The sequence below is a fragment of the Jaculus jaculus genome, chromosome 12, assembly GCF_020740685.1.
Source record: "Jaculus jaculus isolate mJacJac1 chromosome 12, mJacJac1.mat.Y.cur, whole genome shotgun sequence".
In the NCBI taxonomy this organism is placed as follows: Eukaryota; Metazoa; Chordata; class Mammalia; order Rodentia; family Dipodidae; genus Jaculus; species Jaculus jaculus.
In genome coordinates this window covers 74,932,227-74,953,730 of record NC_059113.1, presented here as the reverse complement: position 1 = coordinate 74,953,730, position 21,504 = coordinate 74,932,227, and the positions used below count along the sequence as shown (strand labels likewise).

The 21,504-nt window shown below is 39.4% G+C and overlaps 1 protein-coding gene across 7 annotated transcripts in view; it reads right to left on the bottom strand.

Annotated features, from left to right (window-relative positions):
- Nucleotides 1–21,504, bottom strand: part of Larp1b (La ribonucleoprotein 1B) — a 122,698-nt gene that overhangs the window by 60,154 nt on the left and 41,040 nt on the right. For 6 of the 7 annotated variants that reach the window (XM_045131652.1, XM_045131654.1, XM_045131656.1 and 3 more), the window contains exons 10-12: nucleotides 21,226–21,398; nucleotides 16,274–16,399; nucleotides 13,138–13,491 (exon numbers count right to left, since the gene is read on the bottom strand). In XM_045131652.1, the coding sequence (XP_044987587.1) occupies nucleotides 13,138–13,491; nucleotides 16,274–16,399; nucleotides 21,226–21,398 (653 nt within the window). The remainder of the gene's footprint in view (nucleotides 1–13,137; nucleotides 13,492–16,273; nucleotides 16,400–21,225; nucleotides 21,399–21,504) is intronic. The other variant, XM_045131653.1, reaches the window with a different exon arrangement.

Below are 21,504 nucleotides of genomic sequence, written 5' to 3'. Positions count from 1 at the left end.
TGAAACTAATTTTTGTTTAGGCTTTGGCAATGCAAAGGTAAATAAATGCCTTTATGCAAGAGGTCACAAGATGAAGTGGTGAATGGCCTTACGAAGCCACTGGCACAACTGGGGGCTTTGTAAACTAGAAACATCCTCAAGAAGCAAGAAGTTAACTTCAGCAATTCAAGTTTTCTATATCAATCCAAAAATGGTATATAAGGTAAAATTTAGTAAATTGAACTTGTAAATTAACTGATCCTGTAAGTTTGCATTTCTTACTGTTTCTTGGGATTGGCCTTTTTCAGTTATATGTGGTTGTATGTGTATTTTATTTCTACCAATAAATTCTAAATTACAAATGTAAAAGAAAACTTGATAGATTACTAAATATATAAATTATGTGGTCTGATTGTGTATACCTGTCATATTGTGTATTTTTGAAAATGTGTTTTTAAAAGTAAGTTTGTTGAACTGGAGAAGATTTTTAAGAATGGGTTAACTTTGCCGGGTGTAGTGGCACACGCCTTTAATCCCAGCAGAGGCTGAGGTAGGAGGATCTCCATGAGTTCAAGGCCACCCTGAGACTACAGAGTTAATTCCAGGTCAGCCTGGACCAGAGTGAGACCCTACCTTGGAAAAAAAAAAAAGAATGGGTTAACTGTTTCTAGGGTCTTTTCCTAAAAGGCTTGCTAGGTACATGAATGAAGTGGGATGATTTTGTAGCATTTGTTTTTTATCAAAAAATGGAAAAAAAACTGTTTTGATGTTTGATACTTTTAAATAGTTGTGGGGTTTTTTTTTTTGATTTTTGTTGTTTTATTTTCACCTACTCTGGTAAATGTGATTTTTACAAATACATACTGATTTGGTTTTTGGATTCTATATCCTATATGTTGTTGACTACCCATTACTCTTGTGCTTTAATAGAATGAAGTGTTTACAACAGCTGTGAAAATATTTTTTATAAAACCTTCTGAAAATGCATATCAAAGCTTTCCAAAAGAATTTTACAATCAACCTCATGTAAGAGTTGTCAGGTTCTGAGATAGAACAGTTAGTTGAGGGAGTTTTACATTAGAGACTATTTTGTAATGTAGCAAATGGTACCTTTATAAAAAAGGTGACTTGCCAATATATTTTTATAGCTAACCTTTATAAATTCTAATGTTAAGTTTTAATGATTATTTTAAATATTTTATGTAGTCTGTTTAGTGAAAATCTGCATCTCATCATTTTTATACTATGAGAAAGTTATCAGATTGGCTAAAATTTGAAATTGTAAGTTTTATATGGAAGTCTAAAGTTCAAAATGCCAGTTACACAAATGTTAAACCCTGTATTCTAATTTGCATACACCTTGAAACTGTACTGCAAAACTGTTGTGCTTGTTTCATATTGTCTGTGAAATTACATATTTGATTTAAAAAAATAATTCTATGCATTGGGTGGTGTGTGTATACTCCTGGTTTCTTGTCTCCCCAAATGCTGCCCCCTCTAATTATGGTAGTTGGTGATGGCTAGGTGGTCTAGTTTGTGTAAATATAATGTGTTGGTCTTAAATAAATAAGTAAATAATTCTAGAAGAAAATGAAATTATATATATGTAAGTACAATGATTGTGATGGGGAGGTAATATGATGGAGAATGGAATTTCAAAGGGGAAGGTGTGGGGGGGAGGGAGGGAATTACCATGGGATTTTTTTTATAATCATGGAAAATGATAATAAAAATTTAAAAAAAAAGAAAGAAAAATGATGAGATACCTCCAGAAAGCAGTAAGAGCTATTCACAGCTAGAGTTCAGAATCAAAATCTGAAAGATATGGGGCTAATCACAGTACCGCAATAAATTAAGCCATGAGAGCTAAGATTTTGTAGGTACAGCGGTAAGGTTACAAAGGCCAAAAATCATAAACCTGAGCTCAAAGTGGTTTACACCTCTTTAACACAGCACTCAGGAGGCAGAGGTAGGAGGACTGCCGAGAGTTATATGCCATCTACATAGTGAATTCCAGATCAACCTGTACTATAGCGAGACCCTACACAGAAAAGCCAACCAAAAAAAAAAAAAAAAAACAAAACAAAAAATGGGCTGGAGAGATGGCTTAGCGGTTAAGCGCTTGCTTGTGAAGCCTAAGGACCCCGGTTCGAGGCTCAGTTCCCCAGGTCCCACGTTAGCCAGATGCACAAGGGGGCGCACGCATCTGGAGTTCGTTTGGAGAGGGTGGAAGCCCTGGCGCGCCCATTCTCTCTCTCTCCCTCTGTCTTTCTCTCTGTGTCTGTTGCTCTCAAATAAATAAATAAATAATTTAAAAAAAAAACCATAAACCTATTTATTGCATTAAGGAACAAAAGAAACATGAGAGTCTACCCAGTCTCAACCACAAAATTTAATATCCCCCATACAATCAATGCCTTATCTATTTCGGATACTGTAATTTTTCCAACACTTCATACTGAGCTTCAGTAACTCTGTTATCTACTCAATCACAGTGTTTTCAGGAAGAATACCAGAAGTTGGGCTCAGGAATTTATTCATACTAGAAAAGTGTTCTTTGGCTGAACTAGAATTCTAAGCCAAGTTGCCCAGGACTTGAATTTGCAATCCTCCTGCCTTAACTCCAGAGTAAATGAGATTAAAAGTGGTTACTACCACACCCATATTGACTTTTCTCAATTGTTGTAACAACAGAAACTACAAAACTTATAGAAACACATGGACTGAACCATGTAACCTTAAATAATCAAATGGTCATTGAGGAAATCTGGAAGAAAAATTTAGAAACTCCAACCAAATTAAAAGGAAAATACAAGTTACCAGCACCTTTGAGACATAACTAAGACAGTTACAGGAGGAAAGTTCATAGGTTTAAGTTTCTGTGAAAGAAAAATAAAAAAATCAGAGAAATCTGAAATAACCTAATCCTAATAATGCGCCTTAAGGTCTTAAAAACAAAAGAAAAAACTACAAAATTAAAAGAAAGAAAAATAATATGGAGTAGAAATGGACAAAACAAAGAATCAATTAAACGACTTTGATATTTTGAAAATATAAGATTGTTGGGTGTGGTGGCACACACCTTTAATCCCAGCACTCAGAAGGCAGAGGTGGGAGCATCACTGAGTTCCAGGGTACCCTGAGACTCCTAGTAAATTCCAGGTTACACATCTTTAACATAGCACTCAGGGCTAGAGCAAGAACCTACGTCAAAAAAAAAAAAAAAAAAAAGATAAGATTGAGGAGCTGGAGAGATGGGTTAGCAATTAAGGCACTTGGCTGTAAAGCCAAAGTACCAAGGTTCAATTCCCCAGGACCCATGTAAGCCAGGTGCACAAGCTGGTGCATGCATCTGGAGATTCTTTGAAGTGACTGAGGCCCTGGCACACCCATTCTTCCTCCCTCTCAAGTAAATAAATATTTTTTTGTGGAAAGAAAAAGATCAACAAACCTTTCTTAGCCAAACAAACAATAAAAGACCCAAATCAATAAAATTACAGATGAAGGGTTGGAGACATGGCTTAGCAGTTAAAGTACTTGCCTGCAAAGCCTAAGGACCCAAGTTCAACTGCCCAGTGCCTAAGTAAACCAGATCCAAAAGGCGACACATGTCTGGAGTTCATTTGAAGTAGCTAGAGGCCCTGGAATGCTTGCTCTATCTCTCTGCTTCTTTCCCTCGCTCTCAAGTAAATAATGAAGAGGGAGAAATTGCAACATATATTAATGAAATTCAGGGGAAAATTATGGAATATTTTTTAAAACATGCCACTATGTAGTCTCAGGCTAGCCTGACAGTGACCATTCTATCTCTACCTCTTGAGTACTGGGATTAAAGGGATGTGCCACAACACCTGGCACAAAACTTATATTCTAATAAGTTGGAAAATAAACACCAAATGACATATTTTTGGATGCATATGATCTGCCTGTAACACTCTCAGGGCTGTTATTGCTTCTCTCACTCCCAACATACTTAGGAGATCTCCAAAGCTGTAATATTTGTCATGCCAGATGTATGAACTGGGGAGTCTCAGGGGATGAAAGCAGCAGCCTGGATCACAGATTGCAAACCTTAAGTGTAGGCAGCTGAGGCCCCTGGAACATGAACAGATGCTACTCAAGTGAAGACAGCTCTGGTGGACATATAACACTTCCAGTCCAGTGCAGACTGAGCATACCATACATGTGGAAAAGAAAAGAATCCTCTGATTCACTGACTCCCACTTCCTAGATTCACCTAGCCGACTCCAGACTCCAAGTGTAAAGAACCCAGAAAGAAGCTGTTCCAAACATTCCCCTCCCCATGTGTCCTTTTATCCTTACTACTGTACTTCAGTAGTATTTTGAAGTTTTTTATTAACAACATATTTTATATGGATATATCATGTGTTGGTACCAACTTTTCCTTGTCCCTGCCCCTGTTCCATTCAGGACCCTCCTCACTGGGGTTTCAGGTATTCCCTATGGGGTGGTGGATTATGTGTGGTGGGAGCAGCAATCAGTTCTGGGGGCGGGGGGCAAGAGAAAGCCTCTGGGTATGATGTCTCAACCTGTAGCTCTTATAGTGGCTCTGCCTCCTCTTCTGCAAAATTCTCTGAGGCATGGTAAATGAGTTTTAATTCTACTTCAGTGATGAGCTCTTAGGAGTCTCTGGATCTTTGCTTTGGCAGGTGTTGAGTACCCTCAGCGTCTGTCTCCTACAACTTGGCACTGATTATCAGGTTCAGGGTGGAAGCACCACTCTTACTCATCTCCCCAATGCCTCTGTGGATTCAGCTGTGGTTTGGCTGAAGTGCAAGGGGTAGTTTATCTCCTCCGGTCTTGCTACCTTCTGAAAAAGAAGAATAGATTCTCCAACAGAGAGTGAAGTCAGCATAGCTTTAATGGGATAAGTATTAATTTCAGGTGAATTTAATGTATGTAGGCCTCTTTTAGCCTCTTTTATTCTAGTGTGAGCTTGACACTAGAGAACATAACCTTTATCTCCACAGGATTCTGATCTGGTTCCCAATTCCAGATATGGGTTCCTTAACACTGAGCGGATCTCATAGTCAATCAATCAGAAAGCTATTGGTTACCCACTGAGGCTGTGTGCCACTACTGCACTGGATGTACATCCTGGCAGGGTGTTTGCTTCTGAGTAGCTTAGACCTCTGGTTACTCACCTTCCCCAGTAGCTCATGCAACACTTTCCAACACTGTTATGTCAGCAGCATATGGTGTCTTCAGAAATAGGGTCCTAACTTTTACCTCAGGCAGTTAATTAAGTGCTTTGACAGAAACCTGTCTTGATGTGGGGACCTCAAGGATCTCTCCAATCAACAGCTCAATGTGGGTAGCAACCAATCTCTGGTACTGGGAGTTCCAGGCCAAAGACAGAAAAAAAACTTTTAAGCTTAGGCTTCATCCCACCCTCTCCAGGGCCCTACTTTTCAGGTACTCCACACTTAACACCTTTTGAGGGTTATATATCTTGTAGGCTATCTTCAACTAAAAAGGTTTCTATGGCACCAGAACATTTAAATTTTAGTTTTGTTTGTTTCTCCCCTTCTCCTCCTTTAAACCCTTCCATCCCTATGGTCTGGACCATGAGTTGTCGTATGTCAGCAACTCAAACAAGTACAAGTTAGGAACCAACGATAAGTGACGCCATGAGGCATTTGTCTTTCTGTGATTGTGTGAGTGTGCCAAGTCATTTCATTTTTCTACAAATTTCATTGTATCACTTTTTCTTACTGCTGAGTACAATTCCACTGTATGAATGTATCACATCTTCAATATCCAGCCACCCAATGATATACATCTGGGTTGATTCTAGTTCTTAGCTATTATAAATTGAGCAGCTATAACTATGACTGAGCATATATCTCTGTATTGTTACATGGAGCACTTAATAAATGCCCAGTAAAGAAATAGCTGATTCTATTGGTAGCTATCTGTCCATCCTGTTCAGGAATCTCCATATTGATTTCCATAGTGGTTGTACAACTTTACATTCCCAACAGTGGATGAGGGTTTCTCTTTCCCCACATCCTCACCAACAGTTGTCATTTACAAATGTTTTTTTAAATTTTGTTTTGTTTTGTTTTTCGAGATGGGGTCTCACTCTAACCCAGGCTAACATGGAATTAACTATGGAGTCTCAGGGTGGCCTCAAACTCACAGCAATCCTCCTACCCCTGCATCGCGAGTGCTGGGATTAAAGGCATGCACCACCACGCCCGGCTATTTACAGACTTTTTTAATGATTGCCATCCTTAGGTGGAATCTCATGGTTGTTTTAATTTGCATGTCCCTAATAGATGTTGAATATTTTCTTAAAAGTGTGTTAGCCATTTGTAATTCCTCCTCTGAAAACTCCCTATTTGGTTCTATCTGCCCCTTTTTGAAGTGGGTTGATATTTTTTATTGTTTAGTTTTTTGAGTTCTTTGTAGATTCTAGATATAAGGCTTCTAACAGAAGAATAGGTGGCAAAGATACTCAACAGTGGACACTGCAAGCCTTATAATTGGCCAGCCAGACCAAATGAGCCAAAGGGTGCAACAGTGACACATCTGTGATGGTGGAAATCAACTCCCCTTCAACTGGACTGGAGGCCCACTCCATGGGGCGAGGGGAGGCATACAACACTGATACTGAAAACTTAAAACAGAGGCAGTCATGAGCCCTAGGGGTATAACATCTGCTGATGTCTGGATAAGTGTATATACTATGCTTATCAAACTGCCCAGTAAGCACTTCTCTTAATATTTATACTCATATTAACACTTCTCTCACTTTGGGCACAGAATCTTCTCTTTTCAGATGGCAGTGACCTTGGGATGGCTCAGAAGGTATCATAGTGCTGGAAAGAATGTAAGAGCCAAATGAAGGGTAGGACTCTTTACAACATGCTCTTCCAGACACAAAATGGCCTGCATATCCATGACCTCACCATGCCTGACACTACCTGCACAAGACCATCATAAGAGGAGGAAAAGATCATGACATCAAAATAAAAGACAGACTGATTGAGATGGGGAGGGGAAATGATGGAGAATGGAAGTTCAAAGGGGAATGTAGGGGGGGTATTGCCATGGTGTGTGTGTGTGTGTGTATGTATATATATATACATATATATATGTATATATATATATATATATATATATATTTTTTTTTTTTTTTTTTTTTTTTTTGGTTTTTCAAGGTAGGGTCTCACTCTGGTCCAGGCTGACCTGGAATTAACTCTGTCATCTCAGGGTGGCCTTGAACTCATGGCGATCCTCCTACCTCTGCCTCCCGAGTGCTGGGATTAAAGGCGTGCGCCACCACGCCCGGCCATGGTATATTTTTTATAATCATGGGAAATGTTAATGAAAATTGAGGGAAAAAGAAAGATCAGGTAGCTATAGTTAATTTTAAGTTGTGAGTCTTTAGTTTTGTTCTGTTGGTTTTTATGCCAATACCATGCTGTTTTTGCTACTATGGCTTTACAATATAGCTTTAGATCAGGTAAGACAGCTCAACAGGTTTTTTGTTTTGTTTCTTGTGTGTGTGTTTTGCTTAAGATATCTTTCAATATCCAAGGCCTGCTGCCATTCCATATGAATTTTGAGAATTATTTCATCTCTCTGAATAATGATATTGGAATTTTTATTGGTATTGCATTATATCTATGTATTACTTTTGGTAGTACTGCCTTTTACACAATGTTGTTTCTACCGATCCAGGTACATGGGAGGTCTTTCCATCTTCTCAAGTCCTTGATTTCTTTCTTGAGTTTATGTTTTCATTACATAAGACATTCACATCCTTGGTTAGTTATTGCAAAGTATGTAATTTTTTTGTTGCTATTGAAAATGGGACAGCCTTGCTGACATATTTTGCTGTATAGTTGTATACTACATATAGAAAGGTTACTGATTTTGTATCATGCCACGTTACTGAAGGAAATAATCACCTTTAGAAGTTTTGAGATGGAGACTTTTGGGTCATTTATATAAGATTATGTCATCTGCAAATAAGACTTAACTAAGCCTGGCGTGGTGGCGCACGCCTTTAATCCCAGCACTTGGGAGGCAGAGGTAGGAGGATCGCAGTGAGTTCGAGGCCACCCTGAGACTACAGAGTTAATTCCAGGTCAGCCAGGAACAGAGTGAGACCCTACCTCGAAAAACCAAAAAGACTTAACTAGACTTCTTCCTTACCAATTTGTATCTAGTGTCTTACTGCCTGGGCTAGGACTTCTAGCACTATGTGGAAAGTAGTGGCAAGAGTGGGCATCTCTGTCTTGTTCCATTTACAATGTGAAGTCCATGAGTTTTTATCATTTCTTTCATCTACTGAAATGCTCGCACGGTTCTTGCAATTAACTTTATGTAATGTATCACATTGACTGATTTATGTATGTTGAAACATCCCTGCATCCCTGGAGTGAATCCTGCTTGATCAAGGTGGTTAATACTTTGTGTGTTTTTAAATTGTTATTGAAGATTGTATTTAGGATCTTTGTATCTAAGTTCATCAGAGATATAGGCCTATGGTTTTCTTTACTTATTCATCTCTGTCTGATTTTGGTATTAGGATGTTAACTTCAAAAAAGGAGTTGTTGAGCATTCCCTGTTTTCCAATTATGAGAAACCACTTGAGAAAGAGGGCTTCAGTTCTTCAAAGAGGTTTTCATAGAATTCGGCCAATAAGCCATCCGGTCCTGGACTTTTCTTTTGGGGGAGGTTTTTAATTATCTTTTCAATCAACATGGATGTGATAGTGTAAGGAGATTAATCTGCACTGAGCTTAGTTTTGGCAGATGCTATTTGTCTAGGAATTCATTGATTTCTTCCAGATTATCAAATTTTATGGAGTAGAGGTTTTGGATGTATATCCATAAGATTCTTCCACTTTCATTGATGTCTGTAGATCTTTTTCATTTCTGATTTTATTAATTTCAGACTTTTTTCTGTTTGATCAAATTGGCCAGGGGTGTATCAATCTTATTTTTACAAAGACCCAGCTCTTCATTTCATTGATTTTTAAAAATTGTTTTCTTAGTTAACATTTCATTAATTTCTGCACAGATCTTGAATACTTCTTTCCATCTGGAGCCCTCTGGGATGGATTCTATTTCTCTTCTATGGTGTTTTCTGCTTGGATGATCTGTCTATTTGTTGATACTGGAGTATTGAATCTCCAACTGTGATGGTGTTGGTGTTTATTTCTGTTTTGTTGTCAGGTAGGTTTTGTTTTATAAACTGTGGTGCACATGTGTTTGGCACATATAGATTTATGATTGTGATGTTCTCATGTTAGATCACTGCCTTGATGAGTAAATGTTTTTTTCTTTTTTTCACTACTTTTGGTTTGAAATCAATTTTATCAGATATTAATATAGCAACATCTGCTTTTTCCTTGTTTCCATTTGCTTGGGATGTCATTTTCCATCTTTTTACCCTGAGGAGTTGTCTGTCTTTACTGATGAGGTGTATTTCTTGAAGACAGCAGATAAAAGGGTCCCTTTTTTTGATCTATCCTGTTACCTTGTCTTTTTATGGGTGAGTTAAGGCCATTAAAATTTAAGATTACAGGGCTGAAGAGATGGCTTAGTGGTAAAGTGCTTGCCTGTGAAGGTTAGGACACTGGTTCAAGGCATGATTTCCTAGGACCCACATAAGCCAGATGCCCAAGGTGGCTCATGCTTCTGGAATTAGTTTGCAGTTGCTGAAGGCCCCTAGCATGCTCTCTCTGCCTCTTTCTCTCTGTCACTCTCAAATAATAAACCAAAAAAAAAAAAAAAAAAAAAAAAAACTAAGATTACAACTGTGAGATTTGATTTAATCCCTGTCATGATGGTATTTTTGTTTTTATAGGGTTTGGTTCTTTCCTGTGTTTGTATTTTTTTGAGCCTAGTCCCATTATGGTTATTATGATCTTCTTGGCTCTTGAGATTTGTTGTTTGACTCTTCTGTATGGAGTACTCCCTGAAATGTTTTGGTTGTGTGGTCATATAACCAAGAATTGACTTTTCTTTTGAGGGGAAAGGTTCAAGGCAGGGTTTCACTCTAGTCCAGGATGAGCTAGAATTCACTAGATAGTCTCAGGGTGGGCTTGAACTCATGGCAATCCTCCTACCTCTGCCTCCCAAATGTTGGGATTAAAGGCCTGCACCACCACACCTAACTCTACCTCCCAAGTGCTTGGATTAATGACGGGTGCCACCACACCCAGCTCAGAGTTGACTTTTTTCATGCAAAGTTTTCTTTTCACTGTCTATTATGAGGGATACTTTTGCTGGGTAGAGTAGCTTAGGTAGGAATCCATTCCAAGCCCTTTTATCTTTTGGGGTTTCCACTGAGAAATCAGAGGTGATGCTAATGGGATTATGCTAATGTCTACCATGACAGACTGTAAACTAGATTATTTGTTCACAGCAATGAGAAAGTAACTGACACTCTGAGCATTAATAAATTTTAGGTGTACTTCTATATCATGTTTCATTCGGTGTTGTTGCTATTACAGCCGTTTATTTTATTTTCTCCAAAAAGAAGAATTTGGTATTGAGCCCTAAACAGAAGACTGCTAAGATCTCCAAATAAAACTAGAAGAACTAGCCAAATCTAGAAATGCACAAATCACAACACAAAAACACAAGAAAACTGAATAATCAAGGCAGTAAGATTCCACAAAAGCTCTAACTCAAACTGCATATGGTGATGGTGCATAACTTTAATCCTAATACTCCAAAGTCATGAGAAGGAGGATTAACATGAGTTGGAGGCCATCCCGGACTAGAGTGAGACCTGGCTTTAAAAAAAAAAAAATTAAAACCAGGCATGGTGGCACATGCCTTCAATCCCAGCACTCAGGAGACAGAGGCAGGAGGATTGCCTTGAGTTGAGATAACCCTGAGACTACATTGTGAATTCCAGGTCAGCCTGAGCTAGAGTGAGACCCTACCTCAAAAACAAAATTTTATTTCCATAATTATGGACAGTAACCCATGATAATTCCCTGCCCTCTCCCCTTTCCCCCTCACAAAGAGCAAGACCCTACAATGAAAAACCACCAAAAAAATCCCAAAATAATATAATCATGATTTATCATCTGTAAGTATGGAATGTGTCAAAAATAAAAAAAATTAATAATACAAGAGGAAGGCAGATATGGTGGCGCATGCTGTTAATCCCAGCACTTGGGAGGCAGAGGTAGGAGGACCACAGGCCACCCTGAGACTACACAGTAAATTCCAGGTCAGCCTGAGCCAGAGTGAAACCCTACCTCGAAAAACCAAAAAAAAAAAAAAAAAGGGTTAAAAGAAAAAAAAAATAATAGGCATGCATTCTTCTCATGAGCTATACCCAGGCCCACCTATTCTGGGTCACTCACATTTTCATACAACTTTTAGATCACTTTGCCTGTCACTGCAAAGCCAGTTGGGCTGCTAGTTGGTTTCTATGCTAATTCTCTGGAGGCTCTTCTCTGCACAGGTTTTATTTCTTTAAACACAATAAAATTAGGAATTCCATGTTTAATTATTACATTCTCTTGATTATTTTAAGGCATGATCTTCATATTATTTTTGCTCATTCTCATGTTTCCTTGTGTGATTAACTTTGTGAGCTGCTGTCGCCCTATAAAATGGTTTTGAGTGACGGATTTTTCAAAATGGTCTGCATTTGCTTATGGGGGTAGGCGGTAATTGTAACTCGTCATTCACTTTGGATGCTGAGTAGTCCTACTGAATCTCTACCTATACCATTATAGTTTAAAGAAATGTATATATGCTCTTTTATTTGACCTTAGTAATTAGGGCAACAGTCAAAATCTGGGGTGAAATGAAATAGATTAAAAAATGACAAAAGGGCCGGGCGTAGTGGCATACAACTTTATTCCCAGCACTCAGGAGGCTGAGGTAGGAGGACTGCCGTGAGTTCAAGGCAACCCTGAGACTACATGGTCAGCCTGGACCAGAGTGAGACACTACCTCAAAAAACAAAAACAAAAAATGACAAAAAGGCTGGATAGATGACTTATCAGTTAAGGCACTTGCCTGCATAGCCTAAGGAACCAGGTTTGATTGCCCACAGGACCCACAGAAGACAGATGCACAAACTGGCACATGTGTCTGGAGTTTGTTTGCAGTGGCTAGAGTACAGGCTCTGAAGCACCCATTATCTTTCTCCATTCTCTCTGTATCTACATATGTCTCTGCTGCTGTCTCACAAAATAAATAAATAACATATTAAAAAACACTATTTCTTTAAAAAAGACACAAGGCTGCCAGGCGTTGTGGCACATGCCTTTAATCCCAGCACCTGGAGGAAGACGTAGGAGGATTACATAAATTCGAGGACACCCTGAGACTCCATAGTGAATTCAAGGTCAGTCTGTACTAGTGAGACCCTACCTCTAAACACAAAAAAAAAAAAAAAAAAAAAGACACAAGGCTCAAGTAGTATCGTTACCACCAAAGACAACCAGCTATCTTAATCTTTTGTGCTTTGCCCATGCCATTTCTATTGTTAGAGAGTGTACTCCAGACTAAGAAAAGACAAAAGAGGCTACTTCAAAGCTAAGAGCCCTTACATCAGGGCTCATCCAGGTAAAGAAAAAGCACATCAAGTAAGCTCACATAGATGGGCGTGGTGGCTCACATCTTTAATCCCAGCAGTTGGGAAGAAGAGGTAGGAAGACCACCGTGAGTTTGAAGCCACCTGAGACTACATAGGCAAAACAAAACAAACAAAAACAAAATTTAAAAAACCACCCAGCCAGACGTGGGGCGAACAACTTTAATCCCATCACTTGGGAGGCAGAGGTAGTAGGATTGCCATGAGTTCGAGGCCAACCTGAGAATATACAGTGAGTTCCAGGTCAGCCTGGGCTAGAGTCAGACCCTACCTCAAAAAATTAAAAGAACTTAAAAAACTCATTCATGTGACAAGAATTATTTCACCTGAAAAAAGCAAAGGATGTAGTCAGTAAGAGCCTAATTTTATCTACTGATACCCACTTAAAATTCCACAGCTCATGACTATCAATCATTCCAGGATTTTTTCAGCTTAGATATAAATTATTTATATTCAAATTTTCTTGAAATAAATTCTCAAGTTTAAGAAAATAGAAATAGTATCATACAATCAAACAAATCACCAGAAAAGATGTTAACCAGAGACTATTACCTTTACAGCTGTTTGTATGTTTTCATCTTCCATCCAAAGATCTTGTTCATAATAATATAAGCCATCATTGATAACCTTAGCAAGTTCTGAGGTAATTGTTGACTGAGATGTAAGGGTGCCTGTTTGATCTCCTCCTGAATGTATTCTCATATAAGGTGGTATCTGAGTTACAATCAAAATCTTGTTTAAATCTTGGTCATCAATTTCATAATCTGAATCATTATCAGACCAATCACTAAATGTGTTTCTCTCCTTTTCTATCAGCTCCATCTCTTCATCAAATAAAAAATAAATTTCTGGTTCTTTTTGAAGATTTAGTTGGTTTGATGCCTCTTCAGGGACAGGAACTGATTCCTAAAGAAAAAAAAAGGCGTATTTATGTAAAACTTCATTTTCTTTGTTTTTACATTTTTTTCTACATAAAGCTTTTCTAAGACTTTTAGGACAAATTTCATATAACAGGGTTATAAAGTAGGTAGTATCAATATTTGTATGTTCAATGACCAGTTATAGCAGTCAAATTCTAAAAGAAAATTAAGCATTAGACTTATGCCCATATAAGTAGAAAGTTATTGATGAAAGAAAACACAATGTAGAGTAAAAGGAGAATTACATAACAGACTTCCTTAAAGTTGGAATGTTTCTTAGATTTTCCATAACCCGGAACTGTTTCATCTAACACTTGAGAAAGCAAAGACCGAGGGTCTTATTGGCCCACAAGACAACCACAATTAGAAGCTTTTCTAGTGTGACCCTTTTATCTTAAAACACCACCATGATACTATAAAGTAAGTTCCAGATCAGCCTGGGCTACAGTAAGACCCTACCTCAAAAAGCAAAATAAATAAATAAACCACAGAGAAGGCACTCCTCACTCAGGTCCTAGAAAGCTCTGAAACAGAAAGGTACAAAGAGCAGGAATGGACTATGGGATATCAATTGAAATAAGTATTTGGAAAACTAACAACAGAGTACAGAATGATCAGTCTGATCCTTTATCTGAGAATAAGAAACTGTAACATCTGTACCCAACTATAATCCCAGGAATTATTTTGTAAAGAAAGTACTCGATTTGTCAAGAAGACTCATGTTTTAGGTGACGAAGCCCTTGGTTTCCTACCAGGAATAGATGGTAAGACCCTATTGCTGAACACTCCACATACTTGGGCTACAAGGTCACTGAGAAACCTTGCTGAAGCGGAGCTGAAAACCTTTTCTATGTAGACCAGCTGACAGAAAGCTGGAAAAAGCCATGCTGCATGCCATTCAATGGGAGAGAGAGAAATCACCAGTGAAGATAGCCATCAGTAGAAATAGTGGCATGTCTATTATGGTGGAAACCAACCACATGTAACATCTGCTGCTCCCTGGTTAAATGTATACTATCCTCAAACTGCCCAGTAAGCACTTCTCTTAATGTTCATAAGTTTATATTGATGCTACTCTCACTTTTAGTAGAGAACCTTCTCTTTTCAGATGGCAGTGCCCTTGGAACAACTCAGAAGGCATTATGGACCCAAGGCTAGGGGTACATTGTGAAGAAGGTGGCAGAAAGAATGTAAGAGCCAAAAGAAGTGTATGATTCCTTACAACATGCTCCTCCAGACACAAAATGGCCTGGATATCCATGACCTCACAGCACCTGACACTCTATGTACACAAGACCATCATACTAGGAGGAAAAGGTCATGACATCAAAATAAAAGACAGACTGATGGAGAGGAAGATGGGATATGATGGTTAAGCAGTTAAGGCACATTCCTGCAAAGCCTACAGACCCAGGCTTGATCCTCCAGGACCCAGGTAAGCCAGATGCACATGTGTCTAAAGTTCATTTGCAGTGGCCAGAGGCCCTGGCACGCCCATTTTTACACTTTCTCTCTCCCCCTCACACCCTCCCCTGTCTCAAATAAATAAAAATAAATCTTTTAAGTTGGGTGTGGGGGCTCATGCCTTTAATCCCAGGACTCAAGAGACAGAGGGAGGAGGTATATGCTTTTGGTCAAGTGTCCGTGTCAGCAATGAGAAATGCATATACTGTAGTCATTTATGTAATACTTCCAATTTCAAAGGTTTAGTCTAAGCAACTTTAAATTCAGTTTTTTAAACTTTGCTTTAAAAACATTCAGTGGGGTTGGAGAGATGCCCGAGCAGTTAAGTTATTTGCCTGCGAAGTCAAAGGGCCCAGGTCCGATTCCCCAGGACCCATGTTAGCCAGATACACAAGGGGCACATGCGTCTGGAGTTTGTCGGCAGTGGCTACAGGTTTTGGTGCACCCATTCTCGCTCTGTCTGTCTTGCTTCTCTCTATCTCTCTTGCTCTCAGCATTGAAGGTAAGCTCTATAACAAAAGGAGTGACAAATGATCTACAGGACAGTATCTCAGAAATGAAAGCATGGAGGAGGAAGACTGAAAGGATGTCAGCACAGTTCCCAATGAAAAAGTGGGAGCTCTTGACATTGCCTCTCTAGTGTACATTTGCCTATGCTAGGAGCCACTGTGTATGGTTTTGACAGCTACTTTAGTGAGTGGGGGCGTGGGTACTGTTAAAGACCCAAGCTGTCAGGAAACAGCTTACGTTCAAGGCATGAATCGTCTGGGTGGCACCTTTTCCATGTTCTAGTAAACTATTTCTTTTAAGATAATTGTACATTCACACACAGTTGTAAGAAAAGCAAATCATGTTGGAGCTGGAGACATGGCTCAGTGGGTAAGAGTACATGCCACATAAGCATGAGGCACTTGGGGGCTCAAGACCTGAGTATGATGTCCAAAACCCACCTAAAACTCGTCATTCTCACACAAATCTATAATCCCAAACTCACACAAAGCAGAGAAAGGAGAATCAATGGGGCTTACTGGTCAGCTAGCCTGACTATAATAAACAGGTCAAACAGGTTCGATTCCCCAGGACCCATGTAAGCTAGATGTACAAGGTGGCACATGCAACTGGAATTCATTTGCAGTGGCTGGAGGCCCTGGTGTGCCCATTCTCTCTCTTTCTGCCTGTTTCCTTCTCTTGCTCTCTCAAATAACAATTTTTTTTTTCAAGAAGGAAGTGAGAGTAAGGTAAACAGGTAAGAGATAGGTAAACAGACAGCACTGCACAGGTACAAAGTCAGAGGCACTACTTACATTCTGGTCACCTGAGAGGATGCTCTTAGCATTGATCACTGAGGTCACTGGACTGAAGTCACTTTGCTCCCAAGACATCTGCTCAGCCTGGTGCACTTCAGCTTTGGCCCCATGTGAGCGAACAGCCTGGGACAGGAGATGAAACAGTGTGCCCATTCTTTCTCTATATGTGCCTCTTTCTCTCTATCTCTAATAAATAAGTTACATATATATATATATATATATATATATATATATATATATATATATATATATATATAAATAAATAAATAAACAGGTCCAGGCCAGGTGTGGGGGCACATGCCTTTAACCCTAGCACTCAGGAGGGAAAAGTAGGATTGCTGTGAGTTTGAGGACACCCTGAGATTACATAATAAATTCCAGGTTAGCCTGCACTAGAGCGAAATCCTACCTAGAAAAACCAAGAGGAAAAAAAAAAAACAGGTCCAGATTCAGTAAGAGACTTGTCTTAAGGAAGTACATGGAAGAGTGATGAAAACATTGATATTCTTCTCTGTAAACATGTGCATGGGGTGCACACATCTGGAAACAAACATGAATATAACACAAACACAGACCATACTGATGCAGGAATTATGTCAGGGAGGCCCTGTGAACACCAACATTTGGGATCTCATTCTATTTAAGCAGAAAACTGAAAACTGGACTCTGAAATGGACTATGAGGTTTATAATAAGGAGAGGATTGCAATGAGTTCAAGGCCAACCTGAGACTACATTGTGAATTCATGGTCAACCTGGGCTACACCATTAAGAGACCACCCTGAGACTACATAGCCTGGGCTGGGGTGAGACCCTACCTCAAAAAACCAAACATAATAATAATAATAAAATTTTTAAAAGATGTAGGGAGGAAGCCAACTAAAATACTTGAGCCAAAGAAGAACTGACTTCCTTTCCCATTTTGAGAAGGAAATCTTCACAGGTAAAAAGGCTTTAGTGAAGGCACATACACTCACAAGAAGAGGCAAAAAAAAAAATCCCCTATGCACAAAAGACCAGAGTGGTGCTGGAGAGGCTGCAGTGGTTAAGGCACTTGTCTGCAAAGCCCAAAGACCCAGGTATGATTTCCCAGTACTCATGTAAAGCCAAATGCACAAGGTGACACATGCAACCGGAATTCATTTGCATTGGTTACAGACCATGGAGTCCCCATTGTCTGTATCTGTTCCTCTCTTTTTCTGTCTGCATCTCTCTCTCAAATAATAAATAAAAAATATTTTTAATGGATGGATCTGGAAAGGATTATACTAAGTGAGGTAACCCAGGCCCAGAAAGCCAAGCGCCACATGTTCTCTCTCATATGTGGATCCTAGCTACGGATGATTAGGCTTTTGTGGGAGAAGGAAAATACTTAGTAGCAGAGGCCAGTAAATTAAAAAGGAGATATAAAGGGAAGAGAAAAGAAGGGAGGAAGGTTGGTATTGTATACATGTAAGGAGAATGATTGAGATGGGGAGGTAATATGATGGAGAATGGAATTTTAAAGGGGAAACTGTGTGGGGGGAGGTATTACCATGGGATATTTTTTATAATTATGGAAAATGTTAATAAAAATTGTGAAAATAATAATATATTTTTTAAAAATAGAAGGAATTAAGGAGGAGAGTTAATCAAAATTTAAAATGTTATGAATAAGCCATATGTAAACCTATTTCTTTGGAAAATGGCACACCCAAAAGCCATAGATTGTTCCTAGCAAAATTTCAGTGTCAGAGATGGGATAGTTTCCAGTGAGTTACTAGCCAGGGAGGATACCCCCAAAGCATAATAGGTCATTGCCAAGGCTCTTGGTTTCTAACCAGCAATAGATGACCCTACTACTGAAGAATAAGCAGTTTTAAGACCCTATTGCTGGAGAGCCTACATGCTTGGGCTACAAGTCACTGAAAAATCAAGCTGAAGCTAAGCTGAAAACCTCCCCCTATGGATCAGCTGACAAAGTTGGGAAAAGCTATGCTGCATGCAGCCCTATGAGAGAAAGAAGTAGTAAACAGTGGTGACATTTCAAGTCTTAAGGGTGGCCAGCCAGGCCAAATGTGCCAACTGCTGTAATAGTGGCATGTCTATTATGGGGGAAATCAGCCACTTTCTCATTTTCTCCTACGGGAGGGAATACATGCCCGGTACTGAAAACCTGTAACAGGGGAGGTAATGAGCCCTAGGGAATTAACCCCTGCTGACTGGCTAAATGTATGCATTATACTCACCAAACTGCCCTATGTGTATACCAATATATTAATGCTACTTTCACTTTTGGTTAGAGAAGTTTCTCTTTTCAGATGGTACTGACCTCTGGGAAGACTCAAAAGGCACCATAGTGCTAAATAGAGGTGACAGTTGAGTGATCAGCTCTGAGACATCTCTATCACACCTTCCAAGGCAGAAGAGGTAGTGGATGAAAGGAAGGGTAAGAATGCTTACAATGCAATCTTCCAGACACAAAATGACCTGGATATCCATGACCGTCCAGTGCCTGGCACTACCAACACAAGACCCTCATAATAGGAGGAAAAGATAATGACATCAAAATAAAAGACACACTAATTGAGAGGGGGTGAGGATATGATGGAGTGTGGACTTATGAAGGGGAAAGTGAGGGTGAAGATGGAATTATATTCGTTTATTGTCTATAATTATGGAAGCTCTCAATAAAACAGTTAAAAAAGAAAAGAAAATGGGAAAGAAGAAATAGTGAATGGCCAGGTGTGGCCGTATGACCTTAAATCACAGCACAGGAAGAGGTAGGAGCAAAGGCCATGAATTCAAACCCAACCTGAAACTATATAATGAAAACCAAGTCAGACTGGGCTAGAGTTAGAACCTAGCTTGAAAATATAAAATATAAAAATATATCTGGAGACAGCTTAGCAGTTAAGTGTTAAGGAGCCAGGTTAGATTCCCCAGTACCCATGTAAGCCAGATGCACAAAGTAGCGCATGCATCTGGAGTTTGTTTGCAGTGATTAGAGGCCCTGTCATGCCCAATCCCCCCCACACACACTTTCTCTGTCAAATTAGTAAATGAATAAACAAATTAAACAAAAATGGAATAATAAATCACATATATTCTTTACAGAAATCTCCCAATGTAAGCACCTCACAGGACTATATAGCACGGTATCAGACAAGTTAGTTACACGTGCATATATCTACCTGTACTATTAAAGTTTCCCTGGTTTAAACAGTACAGATAGATACGTGCATGTGGAACCGGAGAGATGGCTTAGCAGTTAAGTGCTTGCCTGTGAAGCCAAAGGACCCTGGTTTGAAGCTCAAATTCCCCAGGACCCACGTAAGCCAGATGCACAAGGGGGTGCATGCATCTTTAGTTCATTTGCAGTGGCCTTGGCATACCCATTCTCTCTATCTGCCTTTCTCTTTGTCGCTCTCAAATAAATAAACAATTTTTTTAAAGTTTCCCTGGTTTTACTTCTACGCATCCATTTAGTTCAATATGATTATATCTACCAACAGTCCAGCCCAAGATTCTTTCCTATTACCTTTTATAGTCATATCCATCTGACTCACAAGAAAACAATTCTTGGGCTGGAGAGATAGCTTAGCGGTTAAGCGCTTGCCAGTAAAGCCTGAAGACCCCAGTTCGAGGCTCGATTCTCCAGGACCCACGTTAGCCAGATGCACAAAGGGGTGCATGCGTCTGGAGTTCGTTTGCAGTGGCTGGAAGCCCTGGCGCGCCCATTCTCTCCCCCCCCCCATCTGCCTCTTTCTGTCTCTGTCACTCTCAAATAAATAAAAATGAACAAAAAAATATTTTAAAAAAGAGAGAGACAGAGAGTGAGAGAATGTTAGAAAAAAAAAAAGAAAACAATTCTCACATTGGCCACTCAGGAAGCTGAGACAGGAGGATTGCTCTGAGTTGAACTCCACCCTAAACTACAGAGTTAAAGTTCTGGGTTAGTCAGTGCTAAATGAGATTCTGCCTCCTAAAAAAAAAAAAAAAAAAAAAAGAACTTTGGGAGGCTGATGTACGAGGAAGGCTGTGAGTTCAAGGCCAGCCTGGGACTACAGAGGTTCAGGTCAGCCTGAGCTAGAGTGAGACCCAATCTCTGAAATGGACTGGGCATGGTGAAGCATGCCCTTAATCCCAGTACTTGGGAGCCAGAGGTAGGAAGATAACCATGTGTTCCCGGCCACCCTGAGATACATAGTCAATTGTAGATCACCCTGGGCTAGAGTAAAACCCTATCTCAAAAAAAAAAAGACAATAAAAAGAAATGGTGCCAGAGAGATGGCTTAGTGGTTAAGGCACTTGTTTGGGAAGCCTAAGGACCCAGTTCAACTCCCGAGAACCCATGTAAGCCGGAAGCACAAAGTGGCAACATGTCTGGAGTTCAATTGCAGGTGTCAGAGGCCCTCTCTCTCATGAAGAAATTAAAAAAAGAAAATGTAAATCTCAAAAACAGACACAAAACTGTCATTCAATGAAAGTGGTAGCACACACATTAAACACTCAGGAAACAGAGGCAGAAGGATTGCTGTGCGTTTGAGGCTAACCTGGAACTACAAATTCCAAGTCAGCCAGGGTGAGAATTTACCTCAAGAACAATGAAATATTTTTCAAAATTCATTTTCCACATCTATGCTACCAATAAATTTTCAATGTTTAAAACCATCAAAAAGGCTATGCAGATTTCACAGTAGTAAAGGAATTGGTCTGCAAACCCTAACAACCTGGGTTCAATTCCCAGGACCCACATAAAGCCAGGTACACAATGTGGAGCAACTGGAGTTTGTCTGAAGCAGCTGAAGACCCCAGCATATCCATTCTCTTTCTGTCTCTCTACTTGCAAACAAATCAATAACATTTTTTAAAACCTTCTATATTTTTATTATGTATCTGACAAACAGAAAACTCCTCTTGCACTCTAACCAATGTATACACTATTTCACTTGGTTTCTAACAACTTACCCTTAGTTTCATTGGGGATGGACGGTGCCTCTTTTTAACTTCTATCCATGGTTCTGAGTCCAATTCAGGTAAACTGGTTGACAACCCTCTAAACATTGCTTGGAGATTTTTTGTTTCTGTATTCTTCTTTGGACTCAATGTGCTTCCAATTCTTGGAGAATTTGGTGCAGACTCTAAAATTTTAAATCAGGTCTGCAGTTAAAATAATAGTGCTACTTACCTATAAAGCACATTTCAATTTTGACCTTACTATGGATTCACATTTTTTCCACAAAAATA